The sequence below is a fragment of the Epinephelus moara genome, chromosome 16, assembly GCF_006386435.1.
Source record: "Epinephelus moara isolate mb chromosome 16, YSFRI_EMoa_1.0, whole genome shotgun sequence".
In the NCBI taxonomy this organism is placed as follows: Eukaryota; Metazoa; Chordata; class Actinopteri; order Perciformes; family Serranidae; genus Epinephelus; species Epinephelus moara.
This window is the reverse complement of record NC_065521.1, coordinates 981,879-1,001,043: the sequence shown is the minus strand read 5'-3', so window position 1 is coordinate 1,001,043 and position 19,165 is coordinate 981,879. Positions and strand designations below refer to the sequence as shown.

General features: G+C 38.5%; 1 protein-coding gene across 8 annotated transcripts in view; it reads left to right on the top strand.

Moving 5' to 3' along the window:
- Positions 1-19,165, top strand: part of agap1 (ArfGAP with GTPase domain, ankyrin repeat and PH domain 1) — a 193,508-nt gene that overhangs the window by 22,758 nt on the left and 151,585 nt on the right. For 2 of the 8 annotated variants that reach the window (XM_050065649.1, XM_050065651.1), the window contains exon 1: positions 16,090-18,396. The exons of 4 other annotated variants lie outside the window; for them this stretch is intronic. In XM_050065649.1, the coding sequence (XP_049921606.1) occupies positions 17,190-18,396 (1,207 nt within the window). In that variant the 5' untranslated portion in view covers positions 16,090-17,189. Of the gene's footprint in view, positions 1-16,089; positions 18,397-19,165 lie in introns of those variants that run through there. 2 more of the 8 variants (XM_050065652.1, XM_050065648.1) reach the window with 1 other exon arrangement.

The following is a 19,165-nucleotide window of genomic DNA, read 5'->3' as shown; positions in this document are numbered from 1 at the left end:
CTTGTCTCCTCTCCTACCCTGGTTTCCTCTTCTCCTCTCCATATCTCCTTTCATCTCCTGGCATCCCTTTGCTCCTTGTTGTCTCTCCTTGTTTCCTCTCTACTTTTGTCCTCTTCTCTCCTTGTCTCCTTTCATCTCCTAGTTTCTTTGTCTCCTCTCCTCTCCTCTCCTCTCCTCTCCTCTCCTCTCTCTGTATAAATGAATGTGAGGAATTTGGGGCTTCCCACACACGCTCTTATTTTGTTCCCACAATGCTTTGCTGTTGGAGGCATGGCCGCAGGGATCATCTCCTCCTCCTCCTCCTCCTCCTCCTCCTCCTCCTAATTATTTCCTTTCCTTCCTTCTTTTCCTCTGCTTGTCCCTAAGTCACGTCTCCTCCTCCATCTTCTCTGAGAGGAGACAAGGGGAGAAGGAAGAGAGGAAAGAATGAGGAGAGGTGACAAGGAGAGAAGGAGGAGGGGAGAAGAAGAGGAGGATGAGGAGGAGAAGAGAAGCAGAGGAGGAGCAGGAGAGAAGGAGAGGAGGGGGGAGGAGACAAGGGTAGAAAGAGGAGAGGAAAGAATGAAGAGAGGTGACAAGGAGAGAAGGAGGAGGGGAGAAGAAGAGGAGGAGGAGAGAAGAGGAGGAGGAGAAGAGAAGGAGAGGAGGGGGGAGAAGACAAGGGTAGAAAGAGGAGAGGAAAGAATGAGGAGAGGTGACAAGGAGAGAAGGAGGGAGGAGGAGACAAGGAGAGAAGGAGGAGGGGAGAAGGAGAAGAGGTGGAGAGGAGACAGAGGTAGAAAGAGGAGAGGAAAGAAGGAGGAGAGGTGACAAGGAGAGAAGGATGAGGGGAGAAGAAGAGGAGGAGGAGGAGAAGAGAAGCAGAGGAGGGGGAGAGGAGACAAGGGTAGAAAGAGGAGAGGTGACAAGGAGAGAAGGAGGAGGGGAGAAGAAGAGGAGGAGGAGAAGGAGAAGAGAAGCAGAGGAGGAGCAGGAGAGAAGGAGAGGAGGGGGGAGGAGACAAGGGTAGAAAGAGGAGAGGAAAGAATGAAGAGAGGTGACAAGGAGAGAAGGAGGAGGGGAGAAGAAGAGGAGGAGGAGAGAAGAGGAGGAGGAGAAGAGAAGGAGAGGAGGGGGGAGAAGACAAGGGTAGAAAGAGGAGAGGAAAGAATGAGGAGAGGTGACAAGGAGAGAAGGAGGGAGGAGGAGACAAGGAGAGAAGGAGGAGGGGAGAAGGAGAAGAGGTGGAGAGGAGACAGAGGTAGAAAGAGGAGAGGAAAGAAGGAGGAGAGGTGACAAGGAGAGAAGGATGAGGGGAGAAGAAGAGGAGGAGGAGGAGAAGAGAAGCAGAGGAGGGGGAGAGGAGACAAGGGTAGAAAGAGGAGAGGTGACAAGGAGAGAAGGAGGAGGGGAGAAGAAGAGGAGGAGGAGAGAAGAGAAGGAGAGGAGGAGGAGAAGAGAAGGAGAGGAGGGGGGAGGAGACAAGGGTAGAAAGAGGAGAGGAAAGAATGAGGAGAAGTGACAAGGAGAAAAGGAGGAGGGGAGAAGGAGAGGAGGTAGAGAGTAGACAAGGAGAGAAAGAGGAGAGGAAAGAAGGAGAGGTGACAAGGAGAGAAGGAGGGGAGGAGAGGAGGGAGAGAGGAGACAAGGAGAGAATGATGAGGGGAGAAGGAGAGGAGGNAGGAGACGTGACAAGGAGAAAAGGAGGAGGGGAGAAGGAGAGGAGGGGGACAGGTGACAAGGAGAGAAGGAGGAGGAGAGAAGGAGGGGAGGTGACAAGGAGAGAAGAGGGAGAAGAGAAGGAGGAGAGGTGACAAGGAGAAAAGGAGGAGGGGAGAAGGAGAGGAGGGGGAGAGGTGACAAGGAGAAGAGAGCAAACATGAAGGAGAGGAGGAGGAGAGAAGGAGAGGAGGGCAAAGGATACAAGGGGAGAAAGAGCGGACGAGAGAGGGAGAAAAGGAGTAGAGGAGACAAGGAGAGCAGATTGTGTTGCTTCCTGTGACTCCTTCACAATAAAAGCATCAGAGACAGTACATGCAGTGTTAGCATTAGCATTAGCTTCACTCAGCTGTCATATGAAATAAAACATGCTTCTTTACTTGAGCCACATGTTTATGACACAAACATCCATCAGCCTCTGTCCTGACTCACAGACGTCTCCGCTGACCTTTGACCCCGTCAGACAGCAGCCAATTGGATCAGTGCCCCAAACATGTCGGCTAACACAGAGCCTCGATTCTTCTCTGCTGTGCTGTGGAGCTATTTAAGGGACGCTGAGCAGCCAGGGAAACATCTCTTTCTTCTTCTGTCCTTCGGAACAGAGAGGCAGAGTCCAGACAACATCCCATAATATACCAGGCCCAGACGCTCGGGCAACACAGGACGAAATGGACAGACGAAAAAACTGAGAAAAACAAAGTAATAATAAAGAATAAAGTCGTAGTTTAATGGGAATAAAGTCACAATAATTAAAGGAGTTGTGTCATTATGATTATGGTCAGAACTTTTTCTCGTTCACATATTACGACTTTTTTCTTCTATATTTTCAAATGTATTCGCATCTTACGACTTTCCTTGAAACAGTACGAGATTATTTTAACATATTAGATTTTTTTCTCGTAAATTTGAGCTAATTCATTCAATACTATAATTTTTTCTTCACGTAAACGTACAAGTGTGTTCACATATTACGACTTTTCTTCTCTTGTAAATTTAATGCGTTTATTCATGATTTTATTCCTTGTAACTTTACGAATTTATTATAATATTATTACTTTTGTCTCATAAAATTAGGAGATTATTTTCATTACACCTTTTTTTCCCCACGTAACTTTACTAATTTATTCACATTATATGACGTTTTTCATGTAAAAAAATTTTCTCTTGTGGCTTTACGAATCTATAAAATAATTTCATAATTTAATTGTAACATCATGCGAATTATTTCACATTATATAACTTTTTTCTTGTAAATTCAAGTCTTTTAATATATTATTGCAAATTTTTCTCGTAAATGTACAAAATTATTCACATTATATGACTTCTTGTAAATCTATGCATTTATTCACATGAAATTACATCTTTTCTTTCGTAACTTTACAGATTTTCTAGTTAAATTTTGAGAGTATTTGTACGTGATATTATGACATTTTTCTCTCTCATAAATTTACAAGTTTATTTCCATAGTACAACTATTTTTCTCGTAAACTCAGATTCAAGTGTTTTCATATATTGCAACTTTTTTTCGTAAAAGTACAAAATTATTCACATTATATGACTTTTTTTCTCTTGCAGCTTTACAAATCTATAAAATAATTTCATAATTTAATTGTAACATCATGCGACTAATTTCACATAATCTAACTTTTTTCTTGTAAATTCAAGTCTTTTCATATATTATTACGACCTTTTTTCGTAAATGTACAAAATTATTCACATTATATGACTTTTGGAAATCTGTGCATTTATCCACAAGAAATTACATCTTTTTTCTTTCGTAACTTTACAGATTAACGATCATAACATGACTTTTTCCTAGATACATTTTGAGAGTATTTGTACGTGATATTATGACATTTTCCTCATAAATTTACAAGTTTATTTGCATAGTATTACAACTTTTTTTGCTCGTAAACTCACGTTTGTTCACATATTACGTCCTTTCTTCTCTTGTAAATTAAAAGTCTTTTCATATATTATTGCAACTTTTTTCGTAAATGTACAAAATTATTCACATTATGACTTTTTTTCTCTTGTAACTTTACAAATACATTTTGTATTTTTACATGATGACATTTTATCATAAATTTACAAGTTTATTTACATACTACTACAACTATTTTTCTCATAAACGCACAAGTTTGTTCACATATAACATCCTTTCTACTCTTGTAATTCATATATTGCAACTTTTTTTCGTAAATGTACAAAATTATTCACATTATATGACTTTTTGTAAATCAGTGAATTTATTCACATGAAATTACAGCTTTTCTTTCGTAACTTTACAGATTTATGATAACATGACTTTTTTACAGTTAAATTTTGTATTTTTACGTGATGACATTTTATCTCATAAATACAAGTTTATTTACATAGTATTACAACTTTTTTTCTCGTAAACCCACAGGTTTGTTCACATATTACGTCCTTTCTTCTCTTGTAGATTTACGCATTTATTTACATAATATTCAGACTTTTTTTCTTTTGTAACGTTACGAATGTTTTCATATAATGACATTTTCTCATAAAATTAAGAGATTATTTTCCTCGTGTTGATGTGACATTTTTCTCTCATAAATTTACAAGTTATTTTACATAGTATTACAACTTTTCCTTAAATAATTTAACTACTTTTTCTCTTGTGACTTTACGAATGTTTCACACAATAATGTGTTTTATTTACCGTAAAATTATGAGATTATTTTCACTTGATTTTATGTTTTTCTTTAACTTAATGAGTTTATTCATGTTATATCACTTTTTTCTTGAAGTAGTATGACTTTTTAAAAAAATGTTTGATACTAAATTACAACTTTTTCCTCAAAATTTCAACTTTATTCTTCTGGAATCATATTTTGTTCCTCCAAATTGTTTCTTTATTCTTTATCCACATTTCCAAAAAGTCAAATTTGATTTAATTCAAATAAAATTCGTACAAACAAATGCAAAAACCGTCCCGTTTATTAATTCTGTCTGTTTTCTGCGGTGAAGTCGTGGCATCGGCAGCAGCAGCTCCTCCTCTCCTCGGGGATCCTGACACGTTCCCAAACTAGATTAGATATTTAATCCCTCCAGAGGGTTCTGGGTCGTGCCCGTCGTCTTCCACCACTTCAGGTGTTTGATTGGTTGTTGTGTCGCTTAACCAATAACTGATCAATCAGTCAGTCGATCACCTGCTAAACTGAATCAGACAGAGACCTTTGGTGGATCTTTATTCTTTCACTGTGTGTGTGTGTGTGTGTTTGGCTCACGGCTGTTACTGTGATTCTGTATCTGTCTCTCTGCATTTGCATTTGCACTCTCTCTGTCTCTCTGTCTCTCTGTCTCTCTCTCTCTCCTCAGTCAGTCACTTGTGATTCAGTCTGTGCAGAACAAGCCTCATCCTGCCTCCTGTTTCAGCAGCTTGTCATGTTTCACACTGATTGTTTTATTGTTTGAGATCACAGCTACTGATTTAAAGGAAACTAACACTTTAAAATGTGATGATGTAACAGGTGGTGTTGGGTCACTGATTTGTCGGCTGTTATGTTGTTGGACAAAACCTGAGGATGTTACGAGCGTTGCACTGTGACAGAACCTGTTTTATTAATCGATGCAGAATCCAGTTCAAAACCTCCATCAGAAATCTGCTGATTTAACACATTGATTGAGGTGTAGTAGTGTTGGTTTGGCATACAGGATGATGTCATCACCAGGGCATACTCTTCTTTAGGTTGTTGAAAGGCATTCTGGGAGATGTAGGAAGTGACACATGTCCAGGTCTTGAACCTGTAACCTTTTTATATCATAGCACACAATCTGCACACGCAAAATCCAGTTCAAAACCTCCTTTGAAAATCTGCTTATTTAACACATAAATGAAGGTAGCATCCAGTTTGGCCTACAGGATGATGTCATCACCAGGACACACTCTTCGTTAAGTTGTTGAAAGGCATTCTGGGAGATGTAGGAAGTGACAAGTGTCCAGGTCTTGAACCTGTGAGCTTTTTATTTCATTCAGTGCACACAAATCTGGAAATGTAAAGATTTAATGCATGGATAAAGGTAGCATGTTATTTGGCCTACAGGATGATGTCATACTCTTCTTTGGTTTGTTGAAAGACATTGTGGGAGATGTAGGAAGTGTCTTAATCTTGATCCTGTGACCTTTTTATGCCATGACACACACACACACACACACACACACACACACACACACACACACACACACTCACACAGAGGTGTTAAAATATTAACCAGTGGAGGAATGTGACCCAGTGAATCCCAGCTGAGGTTATTGTGTGAACACAGCGCCCCCTGCAGCTTCCTGCTGTGCTGCTTTCAAACATAGAGTCTGATCTTGTGATGTCAGCGGCGGTGGCGCCCTCTGCAGGCACATTAAAGCCTCGCCGCGTCTCGTCCTTCACATCAGATTTCAGGCTCTGTCCTCACAGCTGAGTGTTGGGGCTGTTTGGGGTCACGGCTGTCGCCTCACATTCTCCTCACGCTCACTCGCTGGTCTCTGTCGTCTGGACGTTTGTGTGGCCGCAGACGTTTGAATAAAAGAGCTGAGCTGTGGTTTGCTGCTTTATCCTGATCCTCAGGGGCCATGCGTGACCATGATGTCACAGGCCTTTGTTTCATTCACACACATTTCAGATGGAATTAATGATTCAAATGAGCTTATTAAAAATAATAATAATAGTAATAATAATACTAATAAAGAAAATAGTTATTTAAAGAATATACAAAAATAATAATTTAAAATTCATTTAAAATTAAAAATAAAATTAAAAAAATACATCGAGATGAATAAATAAATATATTAAATGAACAATTAATGATGGAATTAAATAAAAATGAATTAAAATTTAATCTACAAAAGTACATATTAAAATACAAATAGTTATTTCAAAATAAAAAAGTAAAATAATAAATGAAAACAAAATAATAATAAAGTAAAAGAATGTTAAATAATCAATCATTCAGAAATGATAAGTTCCTGCTTGTGTTCACTAATTATTAAATATAACAAGGAAAAGTATTTGTTATTTAATATCTGGTCAAATAAAATAAAATGAGAGAATGAAAAAACACTGTAAAATTAGATTTAAAAAAACACAAAAATTCAAATAAAAAGATTTGAAAATAAGATTTTTTTAAAAAGAAATTATTTTAAATAAAAACTTGTATTGAAGATATCCGTTCTATTGCTTTACTGAAAATAAAAATATAAAATTGTAGTAAAAAATAATATCAAATTAAAAGTAAAATAAAACCAAAAACTGAATTTAAAAAATAAAATATATTAAAAATATTTAAAAATGAAAACTGTAGTTAAAATAATATTAAATGAAAAATAATTAGATTTAAAGAAAAAGTGAAATAATAAATAAATAAAGCAAAATTGAATAAAATATAACCAATAATATCCAAGTTATTTTAAAGTAGAAATAAAAATTGTAAAGATAATAATAAAAACTTAAGCAACATATAAGACACTATAGAAAATGAACAGGGACATAAACTAAAATGTGATGAAAAAATTACAAACTGTAACTTAAAAATGTGTTGAAAATAAAAATAAAAATTGTTGTAAAAATAATATAAAATAAAAAGTAGAGTAAAACTAAAAACTGAATGAAAATAAAATTAAAAAGTTCTCAAATATAGAAATTGTAGTAAAAAAAAAAAAAAAGATAATAATAATGAGAAAAGGAAATAATCAGCAAATAAATCAATAAATGACAAAGGTAAAGTTAAATAGAAAATTAACTAAAACTAAAATAATAAAAGATTAAAAATTATTTTAAGATAAAAAATAAAAACAAAACAATTCAAAATAAAAAGCAAAGTAAAATAAAAATAAAACTGAAAAAGGTGAAAATTTTAAAAAAAGAAAGAAAGATATACAGTTAGTTTACCAGATGTTTGATCAGAAGACTAAGATAAAATAAAATAAAATAAAGTCTCACACTGTGGCAGATTAATGACAAATAATAATGAGAACATTAAATAAGAAAACAGTTGATGAGTCATTGTTGCCTCCTCTTCCTCTTCTTCTTCTCCTGTCAACCTTGTTTTAAAGAAGTGGTGGTTGTTACCATGACAACAGGCTGTCTGGTTGTGTCAACAGTGATGCAGTGCTGCAGTTTTTATTGTGCAGCCTAACGCGTGTGTGTGTGTGTGTGTGTGTGTGTGTGTGTGTGTGTGTGGTGCAGTGCTGGATGTTCACCAGCAGGGGGCAGCAGGCAGCTGTGGTGTTTCAGGAATGGGACGAATGCTGGGAATTCTCAGTGTGTGTGTGTGTGTGTGTGTGTGTGTGTGTGTGTGTGTGTTTCAGTATTGATTATGTAAAGTTGTATATTTCCATTTTATTTTATTCTTTAAATTGACTAATTTTCATTTAATATTTTATTTTATTTTAACACATTTTTTTTTCAGTTTAATGATTTTTTTTACAACTGTAATTATTTTCAAATCATTTGTTGTATTTCATTTTTAGTTATGTTTTTAAATTAAATTTACTTTATTATTGACATGTTTATTATTAAGTATTTTTTGTTATTAATCCTATTTTATTTTTATTTTAAAATAATTAATATCTTTCATTACTAAATATATTTTTTAAATTTAATTTTGCTTTATCATTTATTAATTTATTATTATTACCTTTATTATTTTACAATTCTTATTTTCATGTTTTTATTCTTTACTTTTTAGTGTAAGTTATTCAATTGTTTTTTCTTTATTATTTTGTGTTATTTTAACTACAATTTTTCATTTCTATTTTATTCTACATTTTATATTAAAATCAAGTTTTAAATATTTTTTATGAATTTATAATGTGTATAAAAATTTTATTTTGTCTGTTAATTTGTTTTATTTTTTATTGTTTAACTACAATTTTAACTTTTAGAATAATTGTTAATTTCACTACATTTTTTAATATTATTTTTCTTCACTTATTTTTGAATTCAGTTTTTATTTTTGTATATTAAGTACTTTTTACTGTGAAATGGTTTATTTAAAATTTCATTTTGTGTTTTTTGCTCATATAATTTTATTTTTAAAACATTTTTTCATTCTGTATTTATTTTTTAAGTCAATTTTATTATTTTATTTATTAAATCAGATTAACTTATTTGAAACTTTTACTTTGACAATTTTTTTTGTATTATTTAATACAATTTTTATATAAAGAATGTTTTTTATTTTATATTTTCCTCAGTTTTCAATTGAATTTTACTTTATTGATTTAATAAATTTAACTTAATTTTTCATTTTATTTTGTCTGTTAATTAACCTTTCATAAAATTTTACTACACTATTTTAATAGAGGTTTTAAGTATTTCATTTCGTATTTTTCAATATTATTATTAATTATTATTTTAATTATTATAAAATATGTATTTCCTAATTGTCTAATAAAATAATCTCTTTATTTTTTAATAATATTTACAAAAATAATAATAATAATATACAATATTTTCAAATAAAATTGCATTACAATTTTAAAAAAATATATTATTTCATTTTATATTTAATAGTATTTTAATAAAATTCCAATTTTGAAATAAATGTTTAATTAAATTTTTTTGTAATTTTATTTTGTTCATATTTGATTTATCTTTTTATTAAATTTATTTTATTTTTTAAGTGAGCACAGGCAGATGTTTTTTTTAATTGTTTATTTAATTAATTCATTCATTTTCATGTAATGTTTTTTGTAAAGTATTTTTTAAATTTTATTTTTACTTTTAAATACATTTTAAATTCAAGTTATTTTTGTAGATATATATATTTTTTAAATTAATCGTCTCACTGTTGATCTTTTAAGTCTTTTCCTTCCCGTTTGATTTTTGACTCTGACTCATGATTTATAAATGTTTTGGGGACCTGTGAACAGAGCATGAAGCCAACATGGACCAACCCCCTGCCTCTGCACTTCCTGGTTTTGGACCAATCAGAGTTTGTACACAGCTCCGTCTGCAGCTGAGCATCTGGTTCCTATTGTAGCCAGGGATTAAATACAACAGCTCTGTGTGTGTGTGTGTGTGTGTGTGTGTGTGTGTGTGTGTGTGTGTGTGTGTGTGTGACCTCCATCTGTGCCTCAGAGACACAAAAGAAGAGTCAGCTTCAGTCATACTCATTGTTAACTTTATTTTATTTTACTATGATTGTTATTTTTATTTTAAAATATTTTTAGGTAAATTTCACTTCATTATTATTTATTCAATTTTAGTTTATTACATTTTAATTAATTATTTTGTATTCAGTTTTTGAATGTACTTATTTTTATTTTTATTCTAAACATTTTCTTTTTAAATATTTATTTTTGTCTTCAGCTTTCTACTTGAATTTTACCTAATTATTATTTTAGTTTATTATGACCACAGTTTTTATTTTAATTTATTTTTCCATTTGTATGTAATTTGTAATTATTTATTGTTTTTATTCTCATATTGCTCATATTTACTGTATTACATTTGATTTTATTATGTGTTTAGTTTTTTCATTTACATATTTTGTATTTTATTCAATATTTTATTCAGTTGTTCTGTTTTAAAAAATATATTTTTGTATTTAGCTTCCTTCTTGAATTTTATTTTATATGTTTTTTTCATTTTAATTTATTTTTTATTCATATATAATATATTCTAATTTATTTTTGTATGTATTTTGTTGTGTTGTTTTGTCTACAATTTTTATTTTATTTTAAAATCATTTATATTTAACTTTTTTTTTATTTTACTGTATTATTTATTTCATTTTGATTTAATTTCGTCTTAATTCACCAAATAATTTACTAATAAATAACAACCCTCCTGTGCGGAGGTGATGCACGTTGCTCTGTAAGTTGCTTAGTTGACCAACCCTTCCTCTGCAGCAGACTGATGATCGGTCTGCACATGCTCAGTCACCCCCCCCCCCCCCCCAGCTGGTCGCCATGGCAACAGACCGGCGTCTGGAGCATAGGGTGGGGCAGGGTAGCTTTCTCGTCTGTCTCCTCATCTGCTGTGGTTGTTTGTCCCTCCCGAGTTGCCGTAGAATGTTTTATGATGAGCAGAGTCTAAACCCGTTCTGATTGGCTCCTGTCTTCTTCTTCTTCTTCTCTCCTCATGTCCCGCTGTCGCTCACCTGTCGGACGCCGCTGCTCGTCATCACAGGTAAGAACAGACACGCCTTAACTGTGATGTTATCGGTGACCTGACCGCATGATTGGCTGATTGTGTCTCCTGTATATGTGCTGTGTTTGGGGTTGTTGACCTTTGACCTCTGGACACACGCTAAGTCTGGGTGTTGTAGATGTGTTAGCTTAGCATTAGCCTGTTAGCCTGAAGGAAACCGTGATGTGTGTGTGTGTGCACGCATACATTCCCAGAATCCTCTGCTCTGTGTGTGTGTGTACGAGCCTCCTCCTGTCAGCGGGGGTCCTCCTGCTGCTCCCCTCCTCCTTCCTCTGCTAACTGACCCATTTTCCCCGTCTCCAGGGGGTGAAGGAGGCGGTGTGTGTGTGTGTGTGTGTGTGTGTGTGTGTGTGAGTGTGTGAGAGAGGTGGAGGGAGCCGTACCTCTTGCCGCTCTCTTGCTCTTTGATGCAGAAAAAAAAAACACTCCTGCAGGAGGAGGAAGATGAGGTGTGTGTGTGTATGTGTGTGTGTGTGTGTGTGTGTGTGTGTGTGTGTGTGTGTGTGTGTGTGTTGTCACAGTGGCACCTTGTGTGTAACTTGTTGTGTACTAAGTGTGTGTGTGTGATCTTATATAATAGTTTCCACAGTTGTTAATTGTATTTTGAAATATTTCTTATATGTGTAGTCAGGATTCTATTTGAAATTTATTTTATTTAATTTATTATTAGCTCGATTTTATTAATTTGAATTAATTCAATTTTAATTCATGATCATTTGTATTTTGTTTTTTAATTAACTTAATTTTTCATTTTATTTAACGTTTTCTACGATTATTTTAAAATATATTGATATTTAAATTTAGCTTTTTAATTGAAGTTTACCGTATTATGATTTTATTTCATAATTATGTCAATTTTTGTAATTTTCATTTCATTTTTATTTATTTCAATTCGATTTTATTTTTGATAAATATTTTTTGTATTGTTTTTTGATTTAGTTGATTTGTATGAAATGTTTTTCCAATTTTTAGTTTTATTTTCAAATATTTTCTTACTTTATTATTATTGAATTTTTTTTAATTCAATTTAATTTTACTAAATTTAATTAGATTTTAATTCATACATTTGAGTTGTCTTTGTATTTATTTATTTATTTGTCATTTTATTTTATTTGTCTGTATTTATTTAGCAATTTATTAATTTTTCAAGTAACATCTATTTCTTGAATATTTCTGTATTCATTGATTTGGGCATTTACTTGGACTTGGAATTTTTTGTCAATATTTGTATTAAAGCACTGGCTCCATTCTCCTCACTCTGGATCAAACTGTATGATTCGTCCTGGTGTCTGTGGCCGGCGCCTTCCACAGCTGATAACATGAACATATACTGGAGACCACTGAGTCCTGAAACCGTCTGTGAGGCTCTGTGTGGTCATCGGCTCCATCACAGCTCACAAGGTTCACTGACAAAACAACTGTCTGATACTAAACAAATACAACATGCTAACGTTATTAGCACAAGCCTATGACATTTTACATTGTATAAATTAGCCTAGCAGCTAGCAGAGATTTCCTCTGCTCATATTTCAGCCAGGATAAATCACACACAGTGTGTGGAGGCTTTATTGTCTTCATGACTTACTGTGTCTTATGTGTGAAGATAAAGTGAGTCAGATGTCTCCACTGAGGGAAATGGTTTCAGCTTACAGAGACAGACACCTTCCTCCACCTCGTCTGATCTCAGATCTCATCTCACGGAGGATGTGTGGACAAACTGTCCTCAGGCGTTATCTCACAGCTGCACCTTCCATCTCAGTCAATCCCAAACAAAATGACAGCGACGACGTCGACCTCCAGGAAACCTTCAGCCACTGAGGACAAAGGAAATGTGTTCACTTACTGTGTGCTATGAATTATGGGTAAAGACCTGAACAGTATTATTATACATCAGCCTGCACATGAAGCTCTGCAGGTTTAACTCCTGTGGTGTTTCCTTCATTCATTATGATGAAGCTCCTCCTCCTCCTCCTCCTCCTCCTCCTCACTTCAAACTGGGCTAATTGAAGCAGATTTCATGGCAGGGACATGGCATTTTTGTGGCATCATCCTGGCATTTTTGTGGCATGATGGCATTTTTGTGGCAGGAACATGGCATTTTTGTGGCATCATCATAGCATTTTTGTGGCATGATGGCATTTTTGTGGCAGGAACATGGCATTTTTGTGGCATCATCCTGGCAGGAACATGGCATTTTTGTGGCATCATCCTGGCAGGAACATGGCATTTTTGTGGCATTTCTGCGTAAGGAACATGGCATTTTTGTGGCATTTCTGCGGAAGGAACATGGCATTTTTGTGGCATCATCCTGGCAGGAACATGGCATTTTTGTGGCATCATCCTGGCAGGAACATGGCATTTTTGTGGCATTTCTGCGGAAGGAACATGGCATTTTTGTGGCATCATCCTGGCAGGAACATGGCATTTTTGTGGCATCATCCTGGCAGGAACATGGCATTTTTGTGGCCATGACGATGCCACAAAAATGCCATGACGATGCCACAAAAATGCCATGTTCCTGCCACAAAAATGCCATGACGATGCCACAAAAATGCCATGTTCCTGCCACAAAAATGCCATGTTTCTGCCACAAAAATGCCATGTTCCTGCCACAAAAATGCCATGATGATGCCACAAAAATGCCATGTTCCTGCTATGATGATGCCACAAAAATGCCATGTTCCTGCCGCAGAAATGCCATGTTGATGATGGGGCATCATCATGGCATTTTTGTGGCAGGAACATGGCATTTTTGTGGCAGGAACATGGCATGTTTGTGGCAGCAACATGGCATGTTTGTGGCATCATCATGGCATTTTTGTGGCATCATCATGGCAGGAACATGGCACTCTTGTGGCATCATCATAGCAGGAACATGGCACTCTTTTGGCACCATCCTGGTAGGGACACTTTCTGTGGCATCATCATACATGGCACTTTTGGGATGGCACCATCTCAACAGGAAAGTAGACACTTTCTGTGGCACTATGCCAGCAGGAATTGTGCCACGTTTTGTGGCACCTTCCGGGAAGGAATCGTGGCATGTTTTGTCGCACTATCCAGGAAGGAATTCTGCCACGTTTTGTGGCACTATCTGGGCAGAAAATGCCGCAGTTTTTGTGGCACTATCCCGACAGGAAACACAGGGATGTTTCTATAAACCTGAACCAGTTTAACCCGCTCTGGTTAGCTGGGTTGTTCTGGGAGGTATTGTACATGTTTTGTAAGGGAGGCGCCGTCTCTCCTCTTCATTACATGTCATGATGAAGATGTTGAGTAGCTGCAGTATCACACTCATCATCATCATCATCACACAACTCCGACCGGCTGACGCTGAGCGTGTGAACGGCTTCAGGGGTGCGTTTGATGTCGTGTTGTTACAGCTGTAAATCACCATCTCCATGTTTCATATTCCCACCAGCACCACTGAGTGATGCTCCCACTCTCATCTGAACACAGAGCTGCTTTATATCCACACACACACACACACACACACACACACACACACACACACACACACAGCTGTGGGAGCGTCACACACTTTGTCTTCTTTCATGTGTCAGGTGGAGGCTTTTTAAGGTGCGTTTGATGTCAGAAACAACGTCCCTGAACATGCACACAGAAGCAGAAAGATGGGGGAGGGAGGGGTGGGAGTAAATTAAATGTACAGTGTGTGTGTGTGTGTGTGTGTGTGAGGAGGTGAAAGGAGAAAGTTGCCGGCGGCTGCTGCAGCTCTAATCTTGATTAATCCTAGTAATAATCCACAAGGCGTCAGAAACCCAGTTTTTTTGTTCTTGGGTGGGGTGGAGGTGGAGGTTTGGGTGAGGAGGAGTTAATCTCCCCTCCTCCTCCTCCTCCTCCTCCTCTTCCTCCTCCAGTGAGAGTTAGGAGCCCCTTCAGATGAAAGAAAGCGCAGAGTTTCACTCAGGCTTTGACTGTAAAGATGGATTTTAATGTGGAAGATGATCAAAGAGATGCAGCAGCTCCTTCCTCCACCTGAATATTTAAAAGTTGCCGCCGTGACGACTCTGTGGGCGCCTGATGATGTCACACACATCATTCAACAGGGCCAGCGTGGAGCGAAGGGCCGAGGATGTCACATGTGATGGAAATCAATAAATGCTGCTGTTCTGTCAGAGCTTCAGATCCATCATGTGTACGTCAGGTACTGAGCCCAGTGCTGCCCAGTGAACAGGAAGTCATGGTGGACCTGAGGTTTTTCAAAGTAAAGCTGAGCTGTGATGTGTTCAGGGACAGTTTGAGATCAATCTTACCTGCACTCAGAGTCCTGATCCTTCAGCCCTCAGAGGATCACTACATGTCTCCACATGAGATCAAGTCCAGCGTCAGGACTCAGTGTCCCGCTGCAGACCTGGTCCCAGTGTGTCCCAGTGTGAGGCTCCATGGCTGCCTTTAAAGATCCTGACAGACAGAGAGCAGGGAGACCAGACTCCACCCTGTTTATGGAAACCAGTGCAGACTGGAAAACATGAACTGGACTTCTTCTTCCTCTGCTGCTGCTGCTGCTGGTGTCCTGCTGACTGAACTATAAACACTGAGAGGCAGAGGAAATAACAACACAGTAATAAGTCAACGCGATGAGGAACACAGTAACAAACAATAAATAATAACAAAACCACTTTACAGTCAATAAAATTATATTATATTATATATTGGATAAGATGGACGGAGGTGAAACTAAACTGAGTTTAGATTGTTTTTTATTCAGGATCGTAGATAAGTTCACACAGTACGTTACCTGTTAGTTTTAATACCAACGACCTGACGAGTATAATAAATAATTATTTTGATTTTATCCAACCTTTGTTTTTAAGGACTGTCTGAACATTTACTGTTAAAATATCAGTTTGGTTAAAAAAGAAATTAAAGTTTAAAAAAAAACAACAGTTTTTTTAAAAAAAAGTCAGTTTGTGAAAAAAATAAATCAGTTTGTAAAATTAATAAAATGAAAATCAGTTTTGTAAAAAAAAATCCGTTTTGTAAAAAAAAATCCGTTTTGTAAAAAATAAATAAAATAAAATCATTTTTTGTAAAAAAAAAAAAAGTTTTGTAACAAAAATCAGTTTAAAAAGAACAGTTTTGTAAAAAATTGTTTTTTATTTTATTTTATTTTTTATTTTTAAATGTTATATTTAAAAAAAGTAAAAAAAAAATAGTAATTAGTAATAAAATAATGTATACAATTATGATAATGGTAAATTTTGAATTCAAATAAAAATGAATAATAATAAATATAATAAAACAATAATAATATAACAATAATAATTGGTATTCAAATAAAAAAAATGTAATTGAACAGTAAAATATTAAAGTTTGAATTAAACTAGAAAATAAATACAATTAATAGTAAAATAATAATAATGATATTAAAGATAATAAAGAGTTAACTGGATGATGATATAATGTGTGTAATGACAGATACAGGCTGATTGAAGTTTGTGTTTACATATGAGTTACATCTCAGAGTGTGTGTGTGTGTCAGTAAGTGATGACATAATGGATTCATTGATTAGTATTTCCGGTAATGTCTGTCTGTGGTGCAGCATATCAGCAGCGCTCCGCTCCAGTGTGTGCAGGATCCGCTCCGTGTTTCCTCCCCTCCCCTCTGTTGTGGCCGGTCTGTGTGTGTGTGTGTGTGTGTGTGTGTGTATGTGTGTGTGTGGAGCGGAGTGTGTTCAGAGTGCAGGCGGAGGAGGCAGCGGGACCGCGGCTGCTGAGCCTTGTGTCTGTGTCAGGGCTACAGCCGGAGCAGAGGAGCAGAGGAGGTTCGGCTCCGAGTCTCCGGGTCTGAACCCAGGATCATTAGGAGCACAATAAGAGCCGGGCTGAGGTGAAGCAGCTCTGCTGGATCTGGATCCTCTGCGCGCTGCTCAGCGCTGCGCTGCGGGGGATGTGCGCACACAATGGGAGCCGACGCACTGGTGGCACGGTCCGGGACGCGGCGGTAGGATAACATTTATTTATGTGTTTGTTTGGGAATGGTACCGGAGCAGGATCCAGAGCTGGCAGGACTTCCTCTGCCCGGATAGAAGAGTGTTTTTCCACGCCGGGGGTCGCCGCGGTGTTCCGGACAGAGAGCCCGGGGGAAGAGCGGCCGGCGGAGGACGCGCCTGGTTGTTGCGTTTGTTGCCAGTTTGAATTCCGCTGGGATGAAGGCGGAATGTATTTCCTGCGCTGTGTGCACATCTGGATGAAGGGAGAGTCGGTTATTGCCCCGGAGCGTTTTTACTCTCAACACGTTTAGAGAAGTTGTGTGGATTTTAACCCAAACGTCCTCAGAGCAGCTGGACCTCAGGGATGTACCTGCTGGACAGTAGCTGCACTGACAGGATGGAGAGGGGAACGCCGCAGAGGAAAACCGTCTACCGGATCTCCCTCACCTTGGTGAAGAGGGAGAGTTTAGATGATGATGATGATGATGATGAGGGGTCAGGCCCCAGGCGGGCGGAGAACCCAAAGGTGGGCGCTTTCAGGCGGGAGGGCTCGGTGGAGATCCAGCGCAGCGGCCTGCTGGAGCAGCTGAAGGAGGTGGAGGACGAGTCTGAAGACTTCTCCTCGTCTCACGGCTACATGAGGAACTTCAGGACGTTCAGCACGGGTCAGCTGGAGCTGGGGCGGCTGAAGCTCGCCAGGAAGCTCCACCTGCAGAAGGAGCTGAAGGAGAAGGCCGCCAGCCCGGTGGCGGAGAACATGCCAAGTCCGGGAGGGGATCAGCAGGAAGCGGAGGATTCACAGAGACTTAAAGAGGATGTTTGCACTGAAGCTCCACAAACAGACGCCAGTGTGGAGAACGGCGGCGTGGAGGAGAAGAAGAAGAGGCTCCTGAAGGCGAGGAGCTTTGAGGAGAGGAGCTCCGACTCACCTTTGAACCCTGAGGGGAAAATGTCGCACTCTAAAAGCAATGGGAAAACAGCCAAAGCTGCGTCCCCGGAGACCCCCCCTCTGAAGCGTCCGCCCGGCCTGCTGCGCCGCAGCTTCAGCTTCAGACACTGGAGCGGCGGCGAGCTGCTGCGTCTGAGGGCGCTGTCCAAAGACAAACACCACAGCAGCTCTGGCTGCATCGGCCGCAACGCCACGCCGGACGGTGGCGAGAAGGATGCACAGGCTGCTGTTGAGCCCCCAGCCCCCCGCCTGGACCCCACCAGGCAGAAGAGCAGGACCCTGGAGGTCGGCGCCGTCCTGAACAAGACGGACTCCATGTCAGAGCTGAGCCGCTGGGAGAGGGCGCGAGGCAACAAGAACAGGACACTCGACAACAGCGACCTGGTGCGACTGGCGGCCGAGAAGGACGCATCAGGAGGGGGCTTCCTGCTGAGGGGAGGGGGAGGGCGCTCTAGTGAGAGGCGTCTGGTGCGCTTCTTCAGTGGGATCTTCTCCAGGAGGGACGGAGCGTCCACCTCCACCCCGGTGGGCAGCCCCAGCACCAACCGGTCCCTGCGGCGGAGCAAGAGGGCGGCGCTGTCCCAGTCCAGCACGGAGAGCATGAACGGAGGAAGCACTGAAGGTAACGACACCTGTCTGACATCACACTGACTGTCAGGAGTCACCTGTCAGGTGTCACATGACCTGCAGGTTGACGTGTGGAGGCTTGTTGTGATTCTACACCTGCAAAGGTGGAGTTCATTCACAGAGAGTGAAGGTCTGGGTCTGAGGCAGCCGTAGACCCCTTAAACTGAGGCAAAGTCTGTTTGGGACCCCTTAAACTGAGGAAAAGTCTGTTTGTAACCCCTTAATCTGAGGCAAAGTCTGTTTGTCACCCCTTAAAATGAGGAAAAGTCTGTTTGTCACCCCTTAACCTGAAGCAAAGTAGGTTTGTCACCCCTTAAACTGAGGCAAAGTGTGTTTGGGACCCCTTAATCTGAGGCAAAGTAGGTTTGTCACCCCTTAAACTGAGACAAAGTCTGTTTGTCAGCCCTTAAACTGAGGCAAAGTAGGTTTGTGACCCCTTAACCTGAAGCACAGTGTGTTTGTCACCCCTTAAAATGAGGCAAAGTCTGTTTGTGACCCCTTAACCTGAAGCACAGTGTGTTTGTCACCCCTTAAAATGAGGCAAAGTGTGTTTGGGACCCCTTAAAATGAGGCAAAGTAGGTTTGTCACCCCTTAAAATGAGGCAAAGTGTTTTTGGGACCCCTTAACCTGAAGCACAGTGTGTTTGTCACCCCTTAAACTGAGGGAAAGTAGGTTTGTCACCCCTTAAAATGAGGCAAAGTCTGTTTGTGACCCCTTAACCTGAAGCACAGTGTGTTTGGGACCCCTTAAAATGAGGCAAAGT